This window comes from Paramacrobiotus metropolitanus, unplaced genomic scaffold (genome assembly GCF_019649055.1).
Source record: "Paramacrobiotus metropolitanus isolate TYO unplaced genomic scaffold, Prichtersi_v1.0 Parri_scaffold0000024, whole genome shotgun sequence".
Lineage (NCBI taxonomy): Eukaryota > Metazoa > Tardigrada > Eutardigrada > Parachela > Macrobiotidae > Paramacrobiotus > Paramacrobiotus metropolitanus.
In genome coordinates, this window is record NW_026570244.1 from 999,876 (window position 1) to 1,021,209 (window position 21,334).

Below are 21,334 nucleotides of genomic sequence, written 5' to 3' on the forward strand. Positions count from 1 at the left end.
TCTCCTTGTAGCCGGGATGCGCGAAGGGTGTGTCTAGCGCCGTCTACGTTGTGGTGCCCGACGGTAGTGACCCTTACACAGTTGCCCTGCGTCCCGTAATCCGACTATGAACGGGACATGCTGCTCTCCATGCAAATGCAGCGCTTTCACTGAAAGCCGGGTTGTGGGCCATCCGGCGCATCTATCTGTACTCTGTAGCGTATATGGAGTGCAATTTATAAGACGCTAGATAGTCTGCTTCTGATGAAGCTTTTATTAGTTATTAGACAAATACTGAAGTGGCGCGGTACATGGATCCGCTCAGCTGTGGCTGCACCATGCCGAGAACACAAAACACAGACGAGGCAGTCAACTCGGAACCCGGAATTAACTGAGGAAAACCCCGATAGGGAAGACGAAGCGAATTCCGTTTGACCGTCGCATACACACCATGCCACTGGGACGTACGGGAAGCAAGCTTGGCATGGGACTCGGGCCGCCATATTAACGATAATGTTAACGTTAAGGTTTACCTGTCAATGATTCAAGACCATATGGCCGGCCGTGACGTCGACGCGGGACCGAATTCGAAACGAAATCAAATGAAGCGATGGCCGCGGTATAGTGGAAAAGGGGCCAAGCTGTCCAGTGCCTCGTACGCAGTGCCGGCTTTACGTTTCGGAGAATTCGACTCGTAACTGCTGAGTGTGCGAACTGAACACCGGGAAGAGCCAGAGGCATCCGAACTAAAGGTATCGAACCAACACACACGGCAGCGTGGTTGTGCGGTGCTCTAGTGCCAGCAGCTGCTGCTTCCTTTGACACTTATCTGTACCAAGAACGCGTTACCGGCCCCTCTCCAAAAATTTCATCTTCTGCACAGTAACAACAATAGAGTATACTTAAGAATACGCTATCGCGAGGTTTATAATGTGTTTCAGTGTTCCCTTTTAACCCGTTTTTGTTCCTGAAGCTGCTTTGTAAACTACAGGCGGTAGTTAACTTTGATTTTTGAGAGTAAACCTGTATGTACTAATACCTGTATTTCCATTATTTTCAGTTTCTACGTGCTATCTGTTTTTAGTACAAATACTGCTATCATGAAAACCGAAGGAAGAAAGACTTACATGCAGATCTACATACCGGTGTCTCTGAAAACATGAATTAACTGCCATCTACAAACCCGTTGCAGAAACGGGTATGAAGGTGCTACTGGTGCCCTGTCATCCTGCAAAAAATCCAATTTTTCTGTCACAGGGAGTCGGTGGCGCTGTCCTGTTTCGGCTAGAAGTATACTTTACTGTATATGATATATACTAATTAAGCAGTGGTCAAATCGATCGGTGTTCTAAACATGACATGATTATTCTTGAAAACCGTCAACTAGCGCTGAACGCCACAGAAACCGATTGATTGCGGCTTGCGGGTGGAGACGAGAGCGGGGAATGAGGAAGAGCAGGAAGATGACTAAACCACCGATATACGGTTGTCAGTGCATGCAGCGTTTATGAAGCGATGTGCACCATTAAATGATGTAAGTTGATAGCCAGGTCATGCTGCGTCTAAAAGCGGCAATGTATTGCGGCGTTTGATGGAGTAACCGAGGAGGAAAGAATCAAAGTCGGGGCTTGTGCGTTGCTGTAAAGCGTGCGATTAGCGAGTCAAGTCGGGACCACCCAGGGAAGGAAGATGATCGGCTGCACTGTGCCGGAACGGGTTAACTGAATTTACAGTATCTGGTTGTAAGCGCGTTGCCGAGGGTGTTGTTGCATTGCGGCGGGTTAAGTTGTGTGCAGTATTAAAGGCGCTGCTAGTGGTCAGCGGCCAGTGGCAGTCGTAAGGCGTTCGCTTAATTACAAGCAGCGATGCACGCCGGCACTGAACCACACAAACCAACGTGTATATGCTGGCGAATTGGCAATGCTGCCAAACGCCAATCAACCTGCGGCGTCCCTCCAGCGACGATCGCAGCCGGGGTCCGCTTAGATTCCCATCCTATCCGCTGCGAAGAATCTGATGCGAAGCGATCCGGTCGGTTACAGTTGGCAAATTGCAAATACCTCCAGCGCGCCAATCCATCTCCTTACAACTGCTTTCTTCATTTAACTGGCCCCTCATTTCCCTGCGGTGGTTGCGGTGATTTGTAATCGTCAAAAGGCAATTAACACGACTGCTCTCTTGTCATTCCACCGCAAATTAAATGCATGCCCATGTCTTTAGTGTCCTTTTACACACTTAAGTACGGTACTATACATATACTGCAGAATAATAATTATTAATAATTACTGTACATACTCATCATGGTTGCCTGCACTCGCACAATCGTACAATATAAGAAAATTGTGCTACTTAATATTATTATGATTTATATTGTACAGGTATGTACACTACCGCTGGCGCTGTTCATTGTTATGTTTGTCGTATTAAATGCTTAACGATAGCTTTTCTGTTAGTTTGTTAATTACCGCCTAGCGGTGGTACTGTATGTAATAAACTGTATTAATGTGTTGATGGTAGTTCAGACTTCAGAGAAAGCATTATCTCGTCATATTGAATAACTCATTAGGTGAGCAATAACTGAATAATTAATCGATGCAATTAACAGCCAACACTGGCAAGTAACTATCTAAAACGGAAATTACAGCTGCAATTAACATGTTTTCGTAAAAAAAATATGCTTGAGTGGTTTGTATTATTACCGCCGATCTGCTCTCGTCCGGCAAACCCGTTCCTTCCCGTTAAAGGGCAGGGGAAGCGGAAGCGAACTGCAGCCAGCCTGTGTAGGCTGGAATGTCGGTGCGCCGGCAGCTGCCGCTGCCAAGACTCGACAATTTTATTATTAATCATGCTGGCTGGTCCATCACCGGTACATGTACATCTGTATCCTGATCCACACGCTACTACTACGGAGTACGCACTACCCGGCAAAGTGCGCCCGGCTTCCGGGGTACTCCTGCCGCCTCCACCGTCGACATCGACATCGGCCGGACCGGCATTTGTGGGGTCTTGCCCAATGTTCTGCATGGCACAAATAGGGTACATTTCGGCGTCAGCGTTAACAGTTTAGCTTACAACCGGATCATTAGCTTACATCCAGTCTGCATCGCAGTCTCAGCGTGGTGTAGTATTCGGCATTCGACATGTATTCGGTACTTACGTGCAGCGCAGTCTTTGTACAAACGAATAAATAGCTAATGAAGGTACAACTGCTCGCTAATGCTAATAGCTGAAGGCGCTTTAAGCATTCCTACGGCGTTCTGATGGCAGCGTAAAAACTAAATGTGAAATTAATAAATGTCAGTGATCGGGCTGATGTTGTTATAGCTGTAATAATGCTGTACTGTATAACACAGTCTATATTCCGGTACGCGCTGTAGAACATGTTTGGTGGGCGCATGATGAACTATCATCATATCTGGCTGTCAGAAGAATCATTTCCAATTCTGACGGCGAAATTATACGGCCAGCTTGCGACTTGCCGCAATATCCATCAATTACCACCGCCAACATAATGCCATCCACCATAATAACACCGTGTACATGTTCCGCCTGCCATCATACCACGGCCACAAAAACACAACTATTGCATCGCGTACGTACCGAAACTGCAAGTACGGTACCTACCGCAACGACACCGTATTAATTTTCCACTGTAGCAATTTGACAGCTCTGTAATCCGCGCTGCCGCCGCCAGCAGCCAACGAAGCCGGCTGAAAATAGCCATCGCAACGGCAGCGACCAATCAGCGTCGTCCGCACGGCGCTGTACGTCCTGCGGAGTGCGGACTGTTTACCGCGCTCTGATTGGTCAGCACATAGACCGCACTGCCCGGCATCGGTATTTGGAGAAAAATATGTCTGTATTGTATCCACATAACGAAATAACGATATCGTTGCCGGCCCGCTTTTATGGTGCTGTGTACAAGCGATAATTATGCTATTTGGCTGCATAATAGAGATATGTACACAGGGAGCGCTTTGAGAAGCAAACAGCCACGGCGAATTAGGCTAGTGTGAGTGGCTCGAAGAAAAGCTTATTAGTTGCCTTATTTCGACAGGCGCGGCCGCATTCACTCGCTTACGAGCTGCAAAAAAGACGTCAAGTCAAATCGCTCGCTGATCAGTGTAGTGCTGCGTTACGATATTATTCGCTGCCGTTGATTACCCAACGCCGCCGCATGACATCCTTATCAGACAACCAACTGTCCTCCATTCATCCCAACGTTGTTGCGTGACCTTTTCTTTTTACTGAACCTTCCTATTTTTGTTTTTTTCTTAACGGCTTAATCACTGGGCAGAAATGCAGTCCAGCCAGTTCAGCGGAGGTGTACAGCTGGTGCACATCAAGGAGGAAGAGCGTGACCTTTCCCCCGAGAGCTTCGTCAAGTTCTCCATCGAGAACATCCTGCGCCCGGACTTCGGACGCGCCCCGCCGGGACTGCTGTCGCGCTGCAAGCCGGACCTAGAGCTAACCTTTTCTCCGCTACTGCTGACCCCGCCGCACGCCCACTCCCATCCGCCGCTGCACCCCGCATCCCGCAAATTCAGTCCCTACTACAGCCACAGCACGGCGCAATTCCTTAACAACCCCGGCCGCCATCGGCCGCGCCGCACCGCCACGCCGCCGACGGACGCCGTGTACAGCAACTTCGGCTGGGATCGGCATAATAAATCGCGCAGCAACGAGTACACCATTAAAGCGGATGATGAGCAGGAGCGGCACGGGGAGGCCGCGCATCCCGAGAGCGGCGGAAAGGGCACGCACGTCAAGGCCGCGGCCGACTCGCGTTCCTCCCCGTCGACGGGCTCGCCGTCGTCGGTGGGCGGCAACGGCGCCAACCAGGACTGGCCGGCCTGGGTCTTCTGCACGCGCTACTCCGATCGCCCCTCCAGCGGTGAGTCACTGAGTGACGCAAATTTAATCAGTTCGAGTGACTGGTACTTTATCGCATAGGCAAACGACAATTATATGCTAATTTTTCGACCGAAACGGAAATGTTTTGGAATACGGTGGAAGATGTACTCGAACGTACTATGTTGTATGAACTACGTATATAACATTTAAGAGCCGGACTTTTGAAATAAGTTATGTCAAAATTCCGGCGATCTCTAGAAATTAATCTAGCACGACCTTGTCGTTTCTGGATAAAAAAGCGTCAGTTGTAAAGCAGTTTAGGCGAGAGCATTAATTAGTGGAAATGCCGACAGTAATTAGCCGTCTTAACTTAATGAGCCCGCGGCAGTGATTGCGCCGACGCGTGCAAGAACAGTGCAGCGGTAATCGCCGACGGACGGAACTGATTTCACTTAACTTTATTATTATCAATTACAAGGCGGTAAAATATGCTCTCATAAAGTAGCACACTGCCAGAATTGCGCGTTGGCTGGTTTGTTAACCAGCAGCTTGCTTCTGAGTCTGGCAACTTTGTAAGCGGGCGTTAATTAAAAACGTCTGGTTTTAGCGGTAGGATGGGAATATTTTCCATTGGAGCAGTGACCAGTTTTACTTAATAAAAACAACTGCGCTATGACCGCAATCAGCGTTGGATTACATACCTGGTAGCTTATAATATTATAATTATTGGCTGGTCTTGGCGTCTGTGTAAAAAGCGGGAAAACAGTGGCGCTGTTTCGTTAGTTGGTTAATTAGGTGTATTGCATTGATGAGGCAGTAATTGATTGATAGTATTGGCTGCGGCAGTGGTTGTATGATTGTCTGAGCGTGATTACTTATGGTGTTGTGAGAACAAGTCAATTAGCGCGACGCACTGATTATACTGTGCCGGCCAGTGAGTCTGGTGTGGCCAGCAAGCGGCGCTTTTGAACTGGACACTGCCGCTTACATTAACAGCAGGCACAGTGCAAGCGGCCGGCCGCTTAATAGAATAAAGCGTGGATTCGGTTTCAGGCTGCCTGGTTTAGAGATGAAGCTGCAATGGGCGGTCATGCTTCAGTTAGCAGCGAGAAATGGAGCGGCTGCTGGTTGCCAGCACAGTAGCGTTGCTTAGCCTGAATATGAGTGTAACGCAATGGGGTCGCTTAATTGAATCCAGTTGTAACAATTAGACACTGTGTTCATTTGCTGCTCCTTCGCCGTCTTCGCGCAAATGCCTGCCGACGCCGACAACGTTAACGAAACCGGCAGACATTCGAGCCGTTGGTTATTTTTGCACGCAGATTAATTCTCCTGAGTTGCAGCAGGCATGCCTGTTTTTCCATCGAGTTAGCTAGATCAATCAGCCACTCCCTCGCAGCTTCATCACTCGTCTTTCTTCCACTGCAACATCATTATTCTGGCATTAATATAAGATATCAGAGCGTGAAAGCCGTTAGCTTTGTCTTATTAATCCTGCCGCCCAAACGGCATTTATATTAATTTTTTATGCATTTTTTCTAAAATGGTAGGAGTAAAACGAACTAAATAATTTGGAAATCAAGTAAATAACGTTAGCATTTACCGGCATCTGGAATATCTTGCAAATTTGCAGTGATCTGCGTGAAATACATAACTGTGCGTTGAGTAACAGCCGGTAAAAACACATTAAACTTTGATGTAATGTTTAATACATTATGTTGACTGTATGTTCTTGTACACGTAGAGGCAGTTGCACCTGAAAGGGTTTTGTTTTTATATGGATGGGCGTATATATACGCGCAATAAGGTATTAATGTGACGGTGTTATTGCGGGTTGTGATTGGCAATCAAAGGATGATTAAGAGCCGTAAGTGGATTTGATCGTCGCACCATTAAAGATGTATACCTGCCTAAGCGCTGCATCATGCCGGCAACGGTCGGGTTAATATTGCATTTATTGCCAGCGAATCGAATGATCGAATCGATGCCCCCGGTCAACAATCAGCATCCAATCAAACCGGCGTGCCAAATTAATTTCCACTCGATTATATTATCCCGCCGCGAAGAACTGCACTTTCAGTACACGTGTACCGTGTAATACGCTGTGCAGCGGAGCGGACATATAAAGTATATATACCTGAACGGTGCCGGCGGCTCCCGTGTATAAACTACTGATTGTAAACAATGTCGTTAAACGTCGCCGCTTAAATACTTAATTAACTCCCGACCTGACACGGCCGCTATAGATATACACACAATCGGCATTTTAATCATGCACTGAACAAGCTGCTGACAATAATTACTAATTAAATCGGCCTGACTCCGGTTGTCACTAACGTTGCTCTACATCGTTCCTAATCCAACTCAAATCAACCGAACACTTATTAATCGCCACACGCACACATCGCTCGGCCACCGCGGAATGCGTGTTCTGCACAGGAAATTAAACTGCGGAATGTGATTTGTGCGGATTAGAGCCGAGCAAGAGGCAATTTTCAGTCTGCGTGCACGCGGTACCGGCAACATGGGAGAAGATCCTCGGAAAGAGAATTACCCAACGGAGCGCTGTTATGGCATTACGCGGACGTGTAATGGGTTTTGACACGGCGGTCAGCGGCAGAGATGAATTTTCCGCTCGGTTACCGGCACAATGTTTCTGCCGATTACACGGATATTACCGCTGTAATACCGGCGGAATTGAATACCGCGCATGCGCGCCGCGCGATAAGCCGCCTGATCTGCTGGTAACTGTCAATTGTACGGATGAGAGCCGGTCAAGTAGCCAATGGGATTAGCACGCGATATCCATGCGATCCCGGCTGCGGCGCCGCGATACATGCATACGATGGAACACCAAGTAATATAAGAAGTATCAGTTGTCTTTGCTGCCGGGATCATGTCGCAAGCTCTCGGCTGATTGCGCCAGGAAGGGCAGAAATGCAGTTGATAATGTGCGGCAAGAGTAGCAGCGGGGGCGGCGCAGATAGAGTAAATAAGGCAATTATCGCAGCGTGATCGCCCCGATAAATGCTCGATTGCCACTCGGCAGTGGCCGTCCAAAGCGGCCGGCTCAAATTAAACTGTTGCCCATTAAAGAGGAGCATGATTGCTTGATGAGCCGTGATTGCATGAATGTGCGCTGTGCATCACGCTTAATTTCACCTGAATTCGATCAACCACCGCCGTCTAGCACACTGCCACAGACTGAGGCGCACCGCTCGCTAGTAGTAGCCGGGATCCATCCACGCACTCCCACCGCACATGCATCCGGGTCTCTAGACCCGGCATGTTAACAACAACACCCAATTATCCTGGTCAACTTCCTAAAGGTCATCCATATACAGACTCTACTGCTTACAGCTATATACCAAAACGGCATAGCACTATATATGGGTGACCTTTACAAGTGTATATAATTGTATACGTACGTATATATATGTGTAAATATATACATATACATAGACGCATGACCTTTGCATGCGTGTATATATACGTACAGTAAACACCTATATAAGCAATTTAAGAATGCAGTACTATGAATATGTATTTATGCCATGATATTATTGAGTTGTCACTCTTTACCTAATTAAGTGCATCATTCGTTTATGCATGCGATACAGTAAGGAATATTACGAATATCATAGGTACTGTATATGGAGCAACGGGCCGGTTAATTATGTAATTACGTGATTGTTATGATGCGTAATTGAATAGTTGTGTGGTTGACAGGACCGCGGGCGCGGCGCTGCAAACGGCGCGAGCGGAAGCCGGAGGAGAAGCGGCCGCGAACGGCCTTCACGCAGGAGCAGCTGGAGCGACTGAAGCGGGAATTCCAGGAGAACCGCTACCTCAACGAGAAGCGCCGGCAGGAGCTGGCCAAGAGTCTGCAGCTCAACGAGTCGCAGATCAAAATCTGGGTATGTACAAGTAAACCGGTTACTACGGTACACAACACACTCTGATCTCCGCACTTGCTGTTAGTAGAAACGTGTTAAACAAGGAAAGGTCAAATACGCTAGTCTTAAGTCTAGCTGGGAGCGGAATGCGCTGCCCCGCTGGTTCGACTGTAAAACAGCGGGTCAATTAGTATTGTTACAAGTTGGCATTATAGCGCTGATGATGATGACTGGTGGTCCTGGCGCATTCTGACCGCTGCTGTAATTTCTGTCGTCCAGTTTCAGAACAAGCGGGCCAAACTGAAGAAGGCCAGCGGCGCGCGCAACCCGCTGCAGTTGTCGCTGTTGGCGCAGGGCCTCTACCAGCACAACGCCAACACCGACACCGACCTGGACCCCACCGGCAGCGTCCCGGTCGCCCACAGTCGCGGCTCGCAATCCCGGTCGCCCTCGCCGGCCAACAGCAGCGGCAGCGGCGCGTCGGCATCCTCCGAGCACCGGCCCTTCCCCCGCGGCATTCCCTGATCAGCCGGCTCCCTCGCTGATGCAAGATCGGCGTCAGCGTCGCGGCCGATAAAGGCGAAAATCAATATACTCGTCTCGCTGCTTAATTACTCCTCGCTACTGTACCAAAACGAATGTACTTACAGATATTTATGTATCGTTTATTACGATATATGCATTGTCGTTAAAACGCGGCTGGTCAGTGTGTATCTCTTACTTTTACCCTGCACCCAACGCCAATAAAGGCCCAGTAATTCACTGCTTGCGAAAGTTATAAATTAAATAATATATATAATATTCAATCATATTAAACTAATTCTTGTGAAAATATTAAAATTGGTAGAGCATTAAAGTATTGCAGATTAACTATGAAAGCGTTAACGAATAACTGCAAAGAAAACAGTGACTGACATGCACTGCGACTAACATACCTGTTTCTGCGTGCAATGTATCGTAAGAAAATGAAGAAACGCCTGTTGCTGTCCTGTGCTGCAGTCCACGGACGTATCTATGCATGCGTGAATATTTGTATTATATGACACTAATAAATCGTATGACATACCCTAGGTTTTGGACGTACGATACATTGCACTGACAATGACAAGTATAATAACTGTGTAAATTTAATCGCATTATGTACCTTGGCGAGCTTCGCTCAATAAAAAACACTCAAATAAAGAATTTGTCCCAGTTAACATGAGAATAATAATGAGTTTAATGATATATGGTACTCGTACCATTTATACAGTACTCGTACATGTACTGAATATTTACCGGCATTTGTTAGATTTCTCGTGTGAATTTTGCTTGCAGCGGTAGCAAAGTTAGATGTTGTAATGCAGTGTAATTAATATACACGCTCTGCTCAGTTTTGAATGCGGAGGAGCTGTGACTCATAAAAATTCAAATAAATAAGAATAAAACTGTAAGTTGTACAAACAAAATTTCTCCGGCCAGTGGCCAGTAGATTAATGCCACCCAGGCTGTCGTTTAGCTATGTCACTGGCACGGGAATAGAAGGATAATAGCGATAGGGCAATTAGCGGCACAAAATGCCGAAGACGGATGAATTTCACTGGTGCGGGGAAGACAGATCAGAACAGCTAGGAAATCGGTAGATTTGCCAAATGCGCGCTTATACCGTTACGGTGCGCGTGTGGCGTTGTTTGTGGCCCAATGGACACGAGAATGTCGGGAGAAGCAACAGCAGTTGTAGTGAACGGTGGATAACTGATAGTGTGTGAACAGCAGCGGAGCGCGCGACACCTGATTAACCTGGATAGTATTAGTGGATACTGGATACCATGCATACCAGTCTCACAATGGGCCGGGGTGAACTCGACGTGCACATAAGATACTGGAATAACTACTTTGTATATAACATCCACTCACTGTCCTCGGATCATTACTAATAATAAAGGTCACCCTTCGCTCATACCCCACGTGCACCATTTTGAATTTGAATAAACTATGGACAGAACCTGCTAATGGAAAAAATCACTGTAAGCAGGCTGATTTATATCGCTGCGTTAGTACGGTTAGTGTACGGTGCGGCGGTGGCGCGATTGCCAAGGCTTAGAAAACATATTTATTATTCTATCAAAAACTAGCGAATTCTTGAATGCCAGTTCGGTACGGCCCACTGCACGTCGATCCCTGCAATCAGCGCTCCTCAAGGATGATTTCGTAGGGATCGGGGTACATGACGATGCCGTCGTTCTCGTTGAGGGAGGGCAACTCGCCGGCCGCGGGCGGGTGGATGGAGAAGTTGAGCATGATGTTGGCGAAGAAGAGGAAGAGCTCCTTGCGCGCCAACTGCTCCCCGATGCAGGAGCGCCGGCCCGCCGAGAAGGGCACGAACTGCTCCGGGACGGTCAACCGGCCGTCCGCCCCGAGGAAGCGCTCGGGCAGGAAGCGCTCCGGCTCGGGGAAGAGCGCCGGGTCGTGGTGGATGGAGAACAGGTGCAGCATCACCTGCGTCCCTATTTAATTCAATGCCGGGTTAGTGCCGGAGACTTAAAGGTCACCGGAAGTAGCTGTTTACCTTGGGGGATGGTGTAGTCGCCCAGTTTGGTGGTCTGCGTGCACATGTGCGGCACGGCGAAGGGGATGAGCGGGTACTTGCGCAGCGTCTCCAAGATGACCGCCTCCGTGTACACCAGCGCGTCGCGCTGCTCCAGCGTCACCTGCTGACCGGAAGTGGACGAACGGGACCCCAGAACGCGGTCCATTTCCTCGTGGATCTTGGTCTGTACGTCCGGGTTGTGCAACAGCATCAGGAAGATCCTAATTTAAAAGGGAAAAGAAAGGTCACAGCATTGACTAACCGTGGGAAAGTCTTCCGCCTGCATTTTTACCACTGGAAAGCCGTCGTCGTCGTCTCGAAGCCACCGATAAAGAGATCCATCAGCACTTTGGGCAGCCTCTCCGCTCGGAAGACGGCCTTATCACCGGCCTTGGACGCTTCGTCGGCCGCCTTGTCGAACCAGTCGTCGACGAAGTCGCGCGGCATTCCCGGCTGGTGCCGTTCGACGTGCTCCTCGACGATGGATTTCAGGAAGGCGAACGTGCGTCGGAAGGTGTTGTATGCCGTCTTGAGCCTGCGACTGACAAAGAGGCGCAAGAGAGGGAAGGCTCGCGCCTGCTGGGAGATCATGACCTTTTTGATGGCCTCCGTCAGGTCGTCGCTGAGCGCGTGGAAATCGGTGTCGCCCTGCTGGAAGTTGTTGCCCATCAGCACCGAGCTGATCACGTTGGCGGAGGCGTTGGCCAGCGTGTTGCGGGGGTTGAAGGGGCGGGACGACTGCCCCTCGGAGGGGGCGGGGCAGTGCCGGCGGAAGGCGGTGATCAGTTCGTCGGCCTCGTGGAGAATCGTCTCCTGCATGCTGGACTTGCCGAAGCCGAAACTGCGCAGACTGATCAGCGTGATCTTGCGGATCTCCCGCTCTTCCTCACTGACGCCGCTGGCCACGATACCTACAGAAATCCGGAGAAGATATGTTACACAGCAACACATACTAACCGGCATTCAGCGCTTCTGCGTTGCTGTGTCGACCGCGCCGCAAGGTGCGTAACGTACCAGGCTCGCCAGCAATAACGTCCAAACTCCTCATTTCCGGCGGACGTCCGGCAAACTCCCAGGCGTGGTTGATCACGGCCTCTCGGAAGTATTCATAGGATGTAATCCACACGGACTTCCTATGAGTATCCATGCTTAGTTCAAATTCTGCATTAAGACATGTAGTCGCTATGGCAACCGCCCACAGAGTGTACTGCCTAAAACATGCTTTTGCGCTCTCATTACGCTACCAGCCAACAGTAGGGCTGCCGTCTGCGCAGTGCGTACCTGGGTCCGAGTTGGAGAGTGATGCAGCCGCCCAGTTGGCTGCCGGCCGCCTGGATGAGGCGGTGGCGTTGGCGGCTGAGCATGAGCGTCAGATTGCCGAGCAGCGGCCAGCCCGGTGGCTGCGGCGGTAGCGCTCCGCCCGCGGGCGGCCGCCGTGGCGCCGAGCTGCTCCAGCGCTGCAGGAAGTACAGCACCGCCGCCAGGAGGGCCGCGCTCCCCACCAACACACCAACCGTTGTCAACATGGCTGCGAAAACGACCTCTGTTTGAAGTTATTCGCGTATATTTCCTCTCCCTCTTAAGAAAACCACCAAACGTTCTATCCCGGGCGCTGTGACTCTTACTGTATCAATCTACGGAAGCGAGACTGTGCTGCGCATGCGCATGCTGTGGCTGTAAAATGTTGGTTTGGCAGGCAGATTATCGGTATGGAGTCTATGGACTATAACCGGTCCGATTGCAGTTGTTTTATTACAGTATTAGTGACAGCGACTATGTACTCGTACATAATCTGTACAACTGTGCTTTTGATACGTCTGGTGAAAGTCTGCTGACATTCGCACCGGCAGGCATAAACAACAAGTATGTATGTACTCGCACAGTTCTGCATAGAGCACGTGCGGCTCGTGTTTGTGTACGTGTACCCAATTGCAAATACGGCCACGAACAGGCAATTTATTGTAAAGTACATTGGTTTTTAATAAAAAGGGAGTTAATACAGAGTACACTGGTGACTGACCTTGAAAATTAATATTAACTAAATGATGTGTACGCGTATCCACCCACGTGCACAGTCATACACACCGCGCTATCGACTGTGGGTGTATACAACGTTATAATTATGAAGTCCACAAGTATAATATCAAGTATGACCATAACATCCCTAATTAAAAATGGTAAATCAGCATTTCTACCGGTTGTTTGAACCAGATAGCACGCGTAGCAACCTGCCGTTATAACATTGACGAGTAAGGCATATCATGAATCGTTGGTGTGTAAACTGCACTGATAGCGCAGGTCCGTCCGATATGGTACAGTGGTCTAGCCAAGAAACCTTTCGAATTCTGTCATTGCAGATTAGATACGCCGGCGATGCAGCGTCGTGTTATGCTCAATACGAGTAATTCCCGTTGTTTGATGAGTGCGTGCGCATTGTACCTGTGCGGCATATGTAGCGGTTGTATCTGTACCGCGGCGGTACGGAGCCGGCTGGCGCTCGCTCTCTCGTCCGCCGCGCACACCGCCCGTACGAATCCGGCAACGCGGCGCTGAGTGCCGCTTCCGGTCAGCGCCGACTGCTGGTGAGGATCGCGCTACGCACACGCCGCGTCCGGTGCATGTGTTGTTGTTGGCGCAGATGCAGTAGAGAGACAACACCGGCTAATTGTCGGCGATTAATTACCATCAAGACATCGTTTGGCACGCCGTTCTACGTAGCACACTGCCGCTATTCCTTTACATCTGAACAAACAACAGACTGGACAGCGTGATTAACAGCAAAGCCAGTAACACTAAGCGGACAGTCTGAACGTATATAAACTGCCGACGTCGAAGATGGTCACCTGCTTCATGCTCGTAATTCCTTCAGTTAGGTATTAAGTATCGCTACAACGCATGGGTCCCGGTCTTAACAGACACCCGTAACAGTTCTTGCCGTTAATCACTACGAGCAGCAACAGACGTGATTTGCACAGCGTAACCGGCCAGAAATTCACTTTCTACACTATAACTTTTATGCAATTATTACAACGATGTGACGATTGATTGTTGAGGGTCGACTGGTGACCTTTCCACTATAGCCCATATATACGCGATGGCCTCGCGCCTGACGTCCATCATTCGTGGCGAGCGGAGCTTTCTCCTGCATGTCTATTTAATTACGCTCTGCGCTGCAGTGACCGTCAATGTGGTTCAGGGATTCTCCCTTCCGGTGCTGAGTCTGCCGTCAGCGGCGAGCCGTGCCCACACCGTAAGTTGTCTATAATTATGTAATTAATATCAGTACTGAAACGGCATTCATGCGGCTGAATACGACTAATTTCCGGTCACTTTGTCAGGTCAACCGGCAGGTCATCGTCCAGCCGTTATCCATAAACAGCGTGGATGTCCAACCAGAAGTCGCCCCGCACACGGCCGCCATTAATGCGTCCAACAGCGCGGCGGCCCTCTCGACATCTGCGCTGAAACTGCTCAACATCGAGCAGTCGGCCTGGTTGCGCATGCACCCACTGCAGCGCGCCCTGGCCATCGGCATCCCCTCCGCGCTCTTCATCAGCCGCGGCGCCGCCACCGCCGACACCGCCAACGTCGCCCCGCCCACCGGCTTCCAGATGGACGGAGCGGCGGCAGCGCATCCCGTCGTTATGCAGTCGCGCGCCGGCCACCAGCCGCTCAACTTCCCGCCGCCGCCCCGGGCGGCAGGAGAAGTGGAAAGTCCCCCGGTCCTGACGGAGGCGCTGCTGCATAATCTCGAGCGCCACCTGGACGGGGATGCGCCGGCGGTTGCTCCTGCCGCGGTTCCCAGTTCGTCGCCTATCGGACCGGTCAACAACCGTCCGGCTTTCAATGCCGGCAACACAGCTGATCCAATGAGTGCGTAATAATATTAAATAAAGCATTCATACTTGATAAAGTTTTATTTTTTTTGCAGATGCGGCTGTCTTACCACGTAAGTTCTTGTAAAGGTCACGCCGGTTACACAGGAAATTTTGATACTCAATTTTTCAGTGATTTATTATCTGCTAAACGGGATGAACCCGATGCGATTCAACCAGCCGTACGGAGCGAGCGGAGCGGGGCAGTTTAGCGAGGAAATCGGTTTCCGCAGCCGGCGCAGCGCCGCTCCCACGCCCTCCATCCACGAGGCGCTGCGCGAGGCTCTCAATACAACCCAGCGTTTCAACAGCAGCGCCGCACGGACCAACCAGACCAGCGGAGAATCGACGGCCGGCGGGTGGGAGCAAGCAGAACTGCTGGCCGACATGCAGCGGCTGGGCGTGACCTTTCCCGGCGCCCCCCGCCAGCTGGTCCTGCCCTCCCACCTCGTCAGCGCCCTGGAGCGGATGCGCCAGGCCGACGTCACACCGGAAGTGGGTGATCCGCGGGCCGCCGCCCCGACGGCGGTGGAGCCCAGCGTCCTGGAGGGATTCCTGCGCAAGGGCGTCGAGATTGACGCGAAAGCCGGCTTCGAACCGGCGCCGGGCCTGCTGCCGCCGACCAGCACGCCGCTCCCGGTCAGTACCGCCGCGGTCACCGGCAAACCGGCGACGGATAAGGACATGTTCTGCACCTGCATCCCCATGCCCAAACAGACCACGACGGTGCCGGTGTTTTCTTAAAAAATCCTCTGTTGCCGTGTTTTATTTATGTAGTTTACTGCTTTAACTGTGTCCTGCTTGTACAGCGCTGAACACGTGCGTGGTGAACGTGTAAATAAACACGTAACTGTGCTATATTTCTCCATTTCCGGTTGGCAAGCCATTATACACCGGAAACGCGAAATATTTTTTCTAATGTTTTTCTGTTTTCTTGCCGCTGGGTTTTGTCGAACGGATGGAGGCTGCCGCTTTGTTACTCAACCATTGTCGGCGCAGCATAAGCGTTGACTCACTCGGTACGTCGACAAAAAATAACTATGACTCACTGATAAAAACCGGGCCAAAATTCTCCTTAATTAGCGCAAAAACAACAACAAGCCGACAAAAAACAGCTGCAGATAGATACATAATCACTGCTCGTGCAGAAACCTATCTCGCCGTTTCCGTGAATTTGCCGGGTGAAAGGTGTGATTAATACACGAGCCGGAGGCGTTTACATTCACTACATTATATGGCTTGCGTTAAAAAGGCTGCAGAAACGCTTCCGCTGTGCCAAGCGATATACAGTTTGCTTTTGGTTGCACGGAAACCAAAATATTTTTCTTGGTATTTTCGAATTTTTTTCCTTTGGCCGGTTAAAGATAAAAGCTTGAGAATGAACGCCTCGCACGTCTGCCTAGTGTGCGCGCTGGTCGTGTTAGCGATCGTGCCGGTGATGCGCGGATTGGACCACAACGTGTGCAAGGACTTTGGCGACTGCTGTGACCGCTGCACGCTGGGCGGGGGCCAGGCGACGGACGTGTCCAACAACTGCAACGACTGCTGCAAAGTGCCCATGGTCGGGCCGGACGGCCGGCGCTGGAAGTTCAACAACGGCCACTGCAGCCCCTCCGGAAGCTGCTGGTGCCGACCGTGATTCGCTCTGTTTTTCAATGTATGGAACAAACTGTACAGTGACATCCGTGACAGTGATTTTCAGCATCCGTTTTTGATAATTGTATAAATTTGTATTAGTCTCAGTCAGCACTGGTCAAGCCCGGCAATTTTCAACACGATAAAAACCTCCACCACTATCCCGTAATAATATCAGCGATCCATCTGGCAGCACACACAAAAACCGTATACAAATCTCACAGCTGGCAAATCCATTAGAAAATCCACAAACACCGCGAATAAATAGCTTCTTCTGTATAAATTCCACGTTTCCCCGCGTTCAGACGACCCGCAGTACGCCGACGCAGCAGGGGCAGTAGGGCGTGTGGTGCAGCGGCCGGTGGGCGGGCGCCGCACCGGCGGCGCTCGGCGGCGTGTGGACGAGGTCGTCCATGTCTTGCAGCAGCGTCAGGATCGTCGCTTCCGCACCCGCGTCGGCCTCCGCGCCGGCCGCGTGCCCGTTCTCCGCGGGATGGACCGCGGCGTCCGGCGTGTCGCCCGACTCCACCTCCGCGTGCGGTCGGTGCGGCGGGACTTCCGGCTCGTGCAAGCGGCCGCGCAGCAAACCGGAGAGCTTGGCAATGTTCAGCTGCACAAACACAACGTGCCAGAAACATTAACACGTTATCCAGACGATGCATACCTTCATGGCTTCGCGCTCCTCCAAGAGACGTTGGATCTGCTGGCTCTTCTCCAGCTCGCGCTGTTTCTGCAGGGTGCGCTGGTTCTGGTACAGCGCAATGTAGTCGCCTACACGATTGTACAGTTAAAATGGGATTGTGCGAGGGAAAGGTTGGTTTAAGCTTTCTGACCTATGGTCTCGGTTTCGCCCTGCAGCTGCAGGATGACGTGCTCCAGCTGGTCCACCTGGTCCTGCAGCTCGGCGTTCTGCTTCATGGACGCGACGAATTTGTGCTCCAGCGTCTTGTAGGCGCCCACGCGCTCCGTCAGCTCCAACAGCTTCGACTCCTCCTACAAACACCCACAACAGTCAAATAAAATAGGTAAAAATCATACATACATTATTCATTTAAAAATTAATAAACAAATTAACCACATATTATCCAATAAATTAATGCTCTTGACACCAATTAATGTACCTCCTTGATGCGCAGCGCATTCTTGAGGTAGATGACCTCGGAGTCGGCCTGGATGACGCGGTTCTTGTACAGCTGCATCTCGTCCTCCAGATTGCGGATCTTCCCCTCGAAGGCCCTGGCGTGGGCGGCCGGCTGCGGTTGCGAGCTGGCCGAGGCCGGCGTATTAACGGGAACGGCCATCTCCGTCTGCGAGTGCATCAGGCTCCGACTGGGCGAACGCGGGGCGCCGGAAGCGACGGCGTCGGCCTGCGTGCGCAGTTGGTACGACTGCTCCTTCTCCTGCTGCAGCTCCACCGTCAGCCCGTCCAGCAGCCGCTTCAGCTCGTGGTTCTGCGAGACGGCGCGGCTCAGCGCCACCTTGTCGCTCTCCACGGAGGCCAGTAAACTGCTGCGGTCACTGGCGCTGGCGGCCAGCTGCTCGTTCAGGGCCGTCAGCCGCGCAATTACTTGGCTGTGCTCGTGCAGACGCGCTTCACACTGCTGCAGGGCGTCGCTCTATAAAATCCCCATAAAAAATATAAGATTCACTAGATTACAGTTAATTTTCAACATTAATCGGTCAGCAATTTGACTGGATAAATTAATTTCATCAACTGCATCAGCAACAGCTGCGATCACCGTTAGCAGCCGATTCCCTGGGCGGCTGGCATGGACTGACCTTTTGCTGGTTGGCCGACGCCAGTTTAGACTTCTCCTGCTGCAGTTGGTCCATGAGGCTTTTCTGCTGCGCCGCGGAGTTCAAAAGGAATTCTACCGCACAAATCAAATTCCATTTATGCACGAATATTTGAGTCGACGCACTGCTGACCGTTTTCCCGAATTAGGGCTTCCTGTTGCGCTTTGAGCTGCGCGTTCTCCTTGACGGCCTCCTCCGCCTTATCCGCGTCCTCCCGCTCCGGCATGAGCGGGCGGGCGGCGGCGGCGGCCTGCGCCAGCGCGGCCTGGTAGCGGCCGACGAGGGCGTCCATGTCGCGGCGCAGCGCGGCCATCTCCTGCTGGTACTCCTGCACCTTCCACTCCAGCGCCTTCTTATCGCGCTGCAGACTCTCCACCTGCTCCTGCTCGCGCGAGTCGGCGGCGCCGCGCTGCCACACCCGCTGAGATTCCACATCGCTCAGGCGCTGCTCCAGCCGTTTCGTCTCCGCATCCTGCGCAAAAGACCGCATTGTGGTCTGACGATCAAAAATACCGGAAAAAGAAGGGATATACCTTGAGGTTGAGCTTCTTCCTGGCCTCGAAGAGCTCATCGCGCATTGTCTCCACCGTCTTCTCCGACTGCTCGGCGACCAGCCGGAGATCGGCGATCTGGCGGGTGTAGCGTTCTGTCTGCTCGTGGAAGTTGTGGCTGGTGTGCTCGCTGATAAACACGCCACGTTAACCGTTGACTGCAGCCAGTACCGAGAATATTACCGACGTACCCGTTCATCTGTGTCTCGTTCAGTCGGCGCTCGCATTCGGTGAGCGTGAGGCGCAGTTCGGCCAGCTTGTTGGCGTACCCCTCGGCCTCGACGGCCTTCTTCTTGGCCATGTGGTCGGCGCGGGTGAGGGCCGCCTGCAGCTCCGTCTTCTCCGCCACCAGGATCCCGATCGTCTGAATGTGTCCCTGCCAACCGCCATTTCCCCATAATTCATCACTCAACGAACAAATAATTTATTCCCACGCACCGCACACCAATATCTCACGATTATTTTTAATTTATTACGACTGTTTTTATGTATATCCATATAAGCGGCACGACGGAAAGTACTGAACAGACTCACGTTGAGCTGCTCGCGGAGGTTGTGGTGTTCGCGAAGGAGGCGGGAGTCGACGCTGGAGCGCTCCCGGTCCAGTTCCTGCCGCAGTCGCTGGATGGTCTCGCGCTGCAGAATGCACACAGAAACAGTCCGTACAATTGCCGTTAACGCATTTATTCGTTCACGCTGTATATGGTCAGTTGAATGGCAGGTGCATAAGTTACCATTTCATCCGTGCCGGCCTGCGAGAAGAGCGCTACCTCGGGCCGGTGGTTGGCCAGACCGTCTTCCGCGGGATTACTGCGCTGGCTCAACTGCCGCAATAAATCTCTCCTGCAAGTAATCAAAAATTAAACTATACTGCAAGTCAGCCGTAGTAAAACCAAATAATTTACAAATATACTGCAAAACACCACAACAATGGCAAAGAAAAATTTCAATAAAGACAACAACGCAAGAACAATTCACGAACTGCAATACTGTAACCTAAGAAAACAGAAATATTTACTCAGGACTTAATCACGTATTGAAACCTAAGAAACAATACTTTACAAAAATACCAGGAAAGAGGTCAGAAATAATATTATAAAATTCCTTTCATTATCTAAAAAAAAGCAGCATGAGAAACGATTCGGGAATCATAACAGTAAAATTATTGTCTATTCTGTAAGCAGTGCACATCATGAGGATTGATTGCGGTAATTGATTATTCCAATGTGGAATTTTATTTGGATTTTCTGTAGGAAATTGTTCTTACATTTCGCCGTTTTCCCCTATGGATGCGCGCGGCGATGCGCCGTCGACACTCCGCGCTGGCTGGGGAATGTGGCTGGTAGGGATGGACAAGGGCAGGACAGGCGCGCTGACCGGGGCGCCCCCCGCGAAGGCCCCCGCCCCCGCGAGGGAGTCCAGCGAGGGCGAGGAGCGGCCCGACAAGCCCGACACAGACAGCTCCTCCGCCGTCTCCGACACGTTGTCCGCGGTGTCCTGCGCCGTGGCCTTCTTCTTGCGGAACTTGTTCAACTGCACAGCCATACATTTACATTACAAACTGCCCCAGAGTGATGCAAACTGAGAAGCAAGTCCAACGACGCACCTTCTGTCGCGCCAAGGAGAGCCGCGCATCGCGCTCCTCCCCCGCCGTCGCGCGACCCTCCGCGCCGTCCGACGACGCTAACTTGGCCAATTCCGAGTAGGACATGATGTCGCCAAGAGAAGCAATCAGGAGGGAATAGCAGCCGCAGTACTCTACGAGAACTCAGGACAAAATGTGTTCGCGCTCCTTGGCTTCCAGCTAGCGAAAAGCTCAGCTGCTCGTCGTCATAAGAATCCTCGTGCTTCCCATCCCGCACGCACCGCACATCTACCTTGTATCAGGAACGTTAACATGCACGCACCATCAGTATTATGCATAAGGATCTCAAGTGGTCAGTGGAAGAAAATCCCAATTTCTTTGCAATCAAAGTACTCTAGGAAAAGAGTCGTGACAAATATTTTTTAGATTAGACAAACAGATGGCAGACAGAAGCTGCTGTGTTTAGCAAGCTGTACACGTTGCATACAGAAATACACGTGCTGCTCAGGAAATGTGAGTACGTAGCAGTCACCCGTTAGCAGTTCGTCCACGCCACCAGTGGCGTGCCGAAGTCTGCACCGTGCGTAGCAAAC

At 51.1% G+C, this 21,334-nt stretch overlaps 4 protein-coding genes across 4 annotated transcripts; 2 read left to right on the top strand and 2 right to left on the bottom strand.

The window, feature by feature from the left end:
• The first annotated feature begins 3,487 nt into the window (after nucleotides 1–3,487).
• Nucleotides 3,488–9,461, top strand: LOC129587289 (homeobox protein engrailed-2a-like). The gene is made up of 4 exons (XM_055480958.1): nucleotides 3,488–3,590; nucleotides 4,277–4,873; nucleotides 8,563–8,750; nucleotides 9,009–9,461. The coding sequence occupies exons 1-4, from the start codon at nucleotides 3,491–3,493 to the stop codon at nucleotides 9,252–9,254; spliced, it is 1,131 nt and encodes a 376-aa protein (XP_055336933.1). The 5' UTR covers nucleotides 3,488–3,490; the 3' UTR covers nucleotides 9,255–9,461.
• Nucleotides 9,462–10,736: 1,275 nt separating this feature from the next.
• Nucleotides 10,737–13,021, bottom strand: LOC129587316 (cytochrome P450 2J4-like). Its single transcript, XM_055481005.1, has 5 exons — nucleotides 12,580–13,021; nucleotides 12,313–12,431; nucleotides 11,591–12,209; nucleotides 11,278–11,519; nucleotides 10,737–11,215 (listed from the first exon to the last, which is right to left on the bottom strand). Exons 1-5 carry the CDS (start codon nucleotides 12,822–12,824, stop codon nucleotides 10,896–10,898), a joined length of 1,545 nt encoding a protein of 514 aa, XP_055336980.1. The 5' UTR covers nucleotides 12,825–13,021; the 3' UTR covers nucleotides 10,737–10,895.
• Nucleotides 13,022–13,723: 702 nt separating this feature from the next.
• LOC129587216 (uncharacterized) lies at nucleotides 13,724–16,194 on the top strand. Its single transcript, XM_055480839.1, has 4 exons — nucleotides 13,724–14,548; nucleotides 14,637–15,171; nucleotides 15,230–15,247; nucleotides 15,307–16,194. The coding sequence occupies exons 1-4, from the start codon at nucleotides 14,393–14,395 to the stop codon at nucleotides 15,915–15,917; spliced, it is 1,320 nt and encodes a 439-aa protein (XP_055336814.1). The 5' UTR covers nucleotides 13,724–14,392; the 3' UTR covers nucleotides 15,918–16,194.
• On the bottom strand, nucleotides 16,128–21,210 carry LOC129587214 (golgin subfamily A member 2-like). The gene is made up of 12 exons (XM_055480837.1): nucleotides 20,763–21,210; nucleotides 20,424–20,689; nucleotides 19,891–19,999; nucleotides 19,691–19,792; nucleotides 19,348–19,532; nucleotides 19,139–19,286; nucleotides 18,738–19,077; nucleotides 18,588–18,679; nucleotides 17,930–18,424; nucleotides 17,642–17,801; nucleotides 17,473–17,579; nucleotides 16,128–17,418 (listed from the first exon to the last, which is right to left on the bottom strand). The coding sequence occupies exons 1-12, from the start codon at nucleotides 20,865–20,867 to the stop codon at nucleotides 17,110–17,112; spliced, it is 2,418 nt and encodes an 805-aa protein (XP_055336812.1). The 5' UTR covers nucleotides 20,868–21,210; the 3' UTR covers nucleotides 16,128–17,109.
• Between the last annotated feature and the right edge of the window lie 124 nt (nucleotides 21,211–21,334).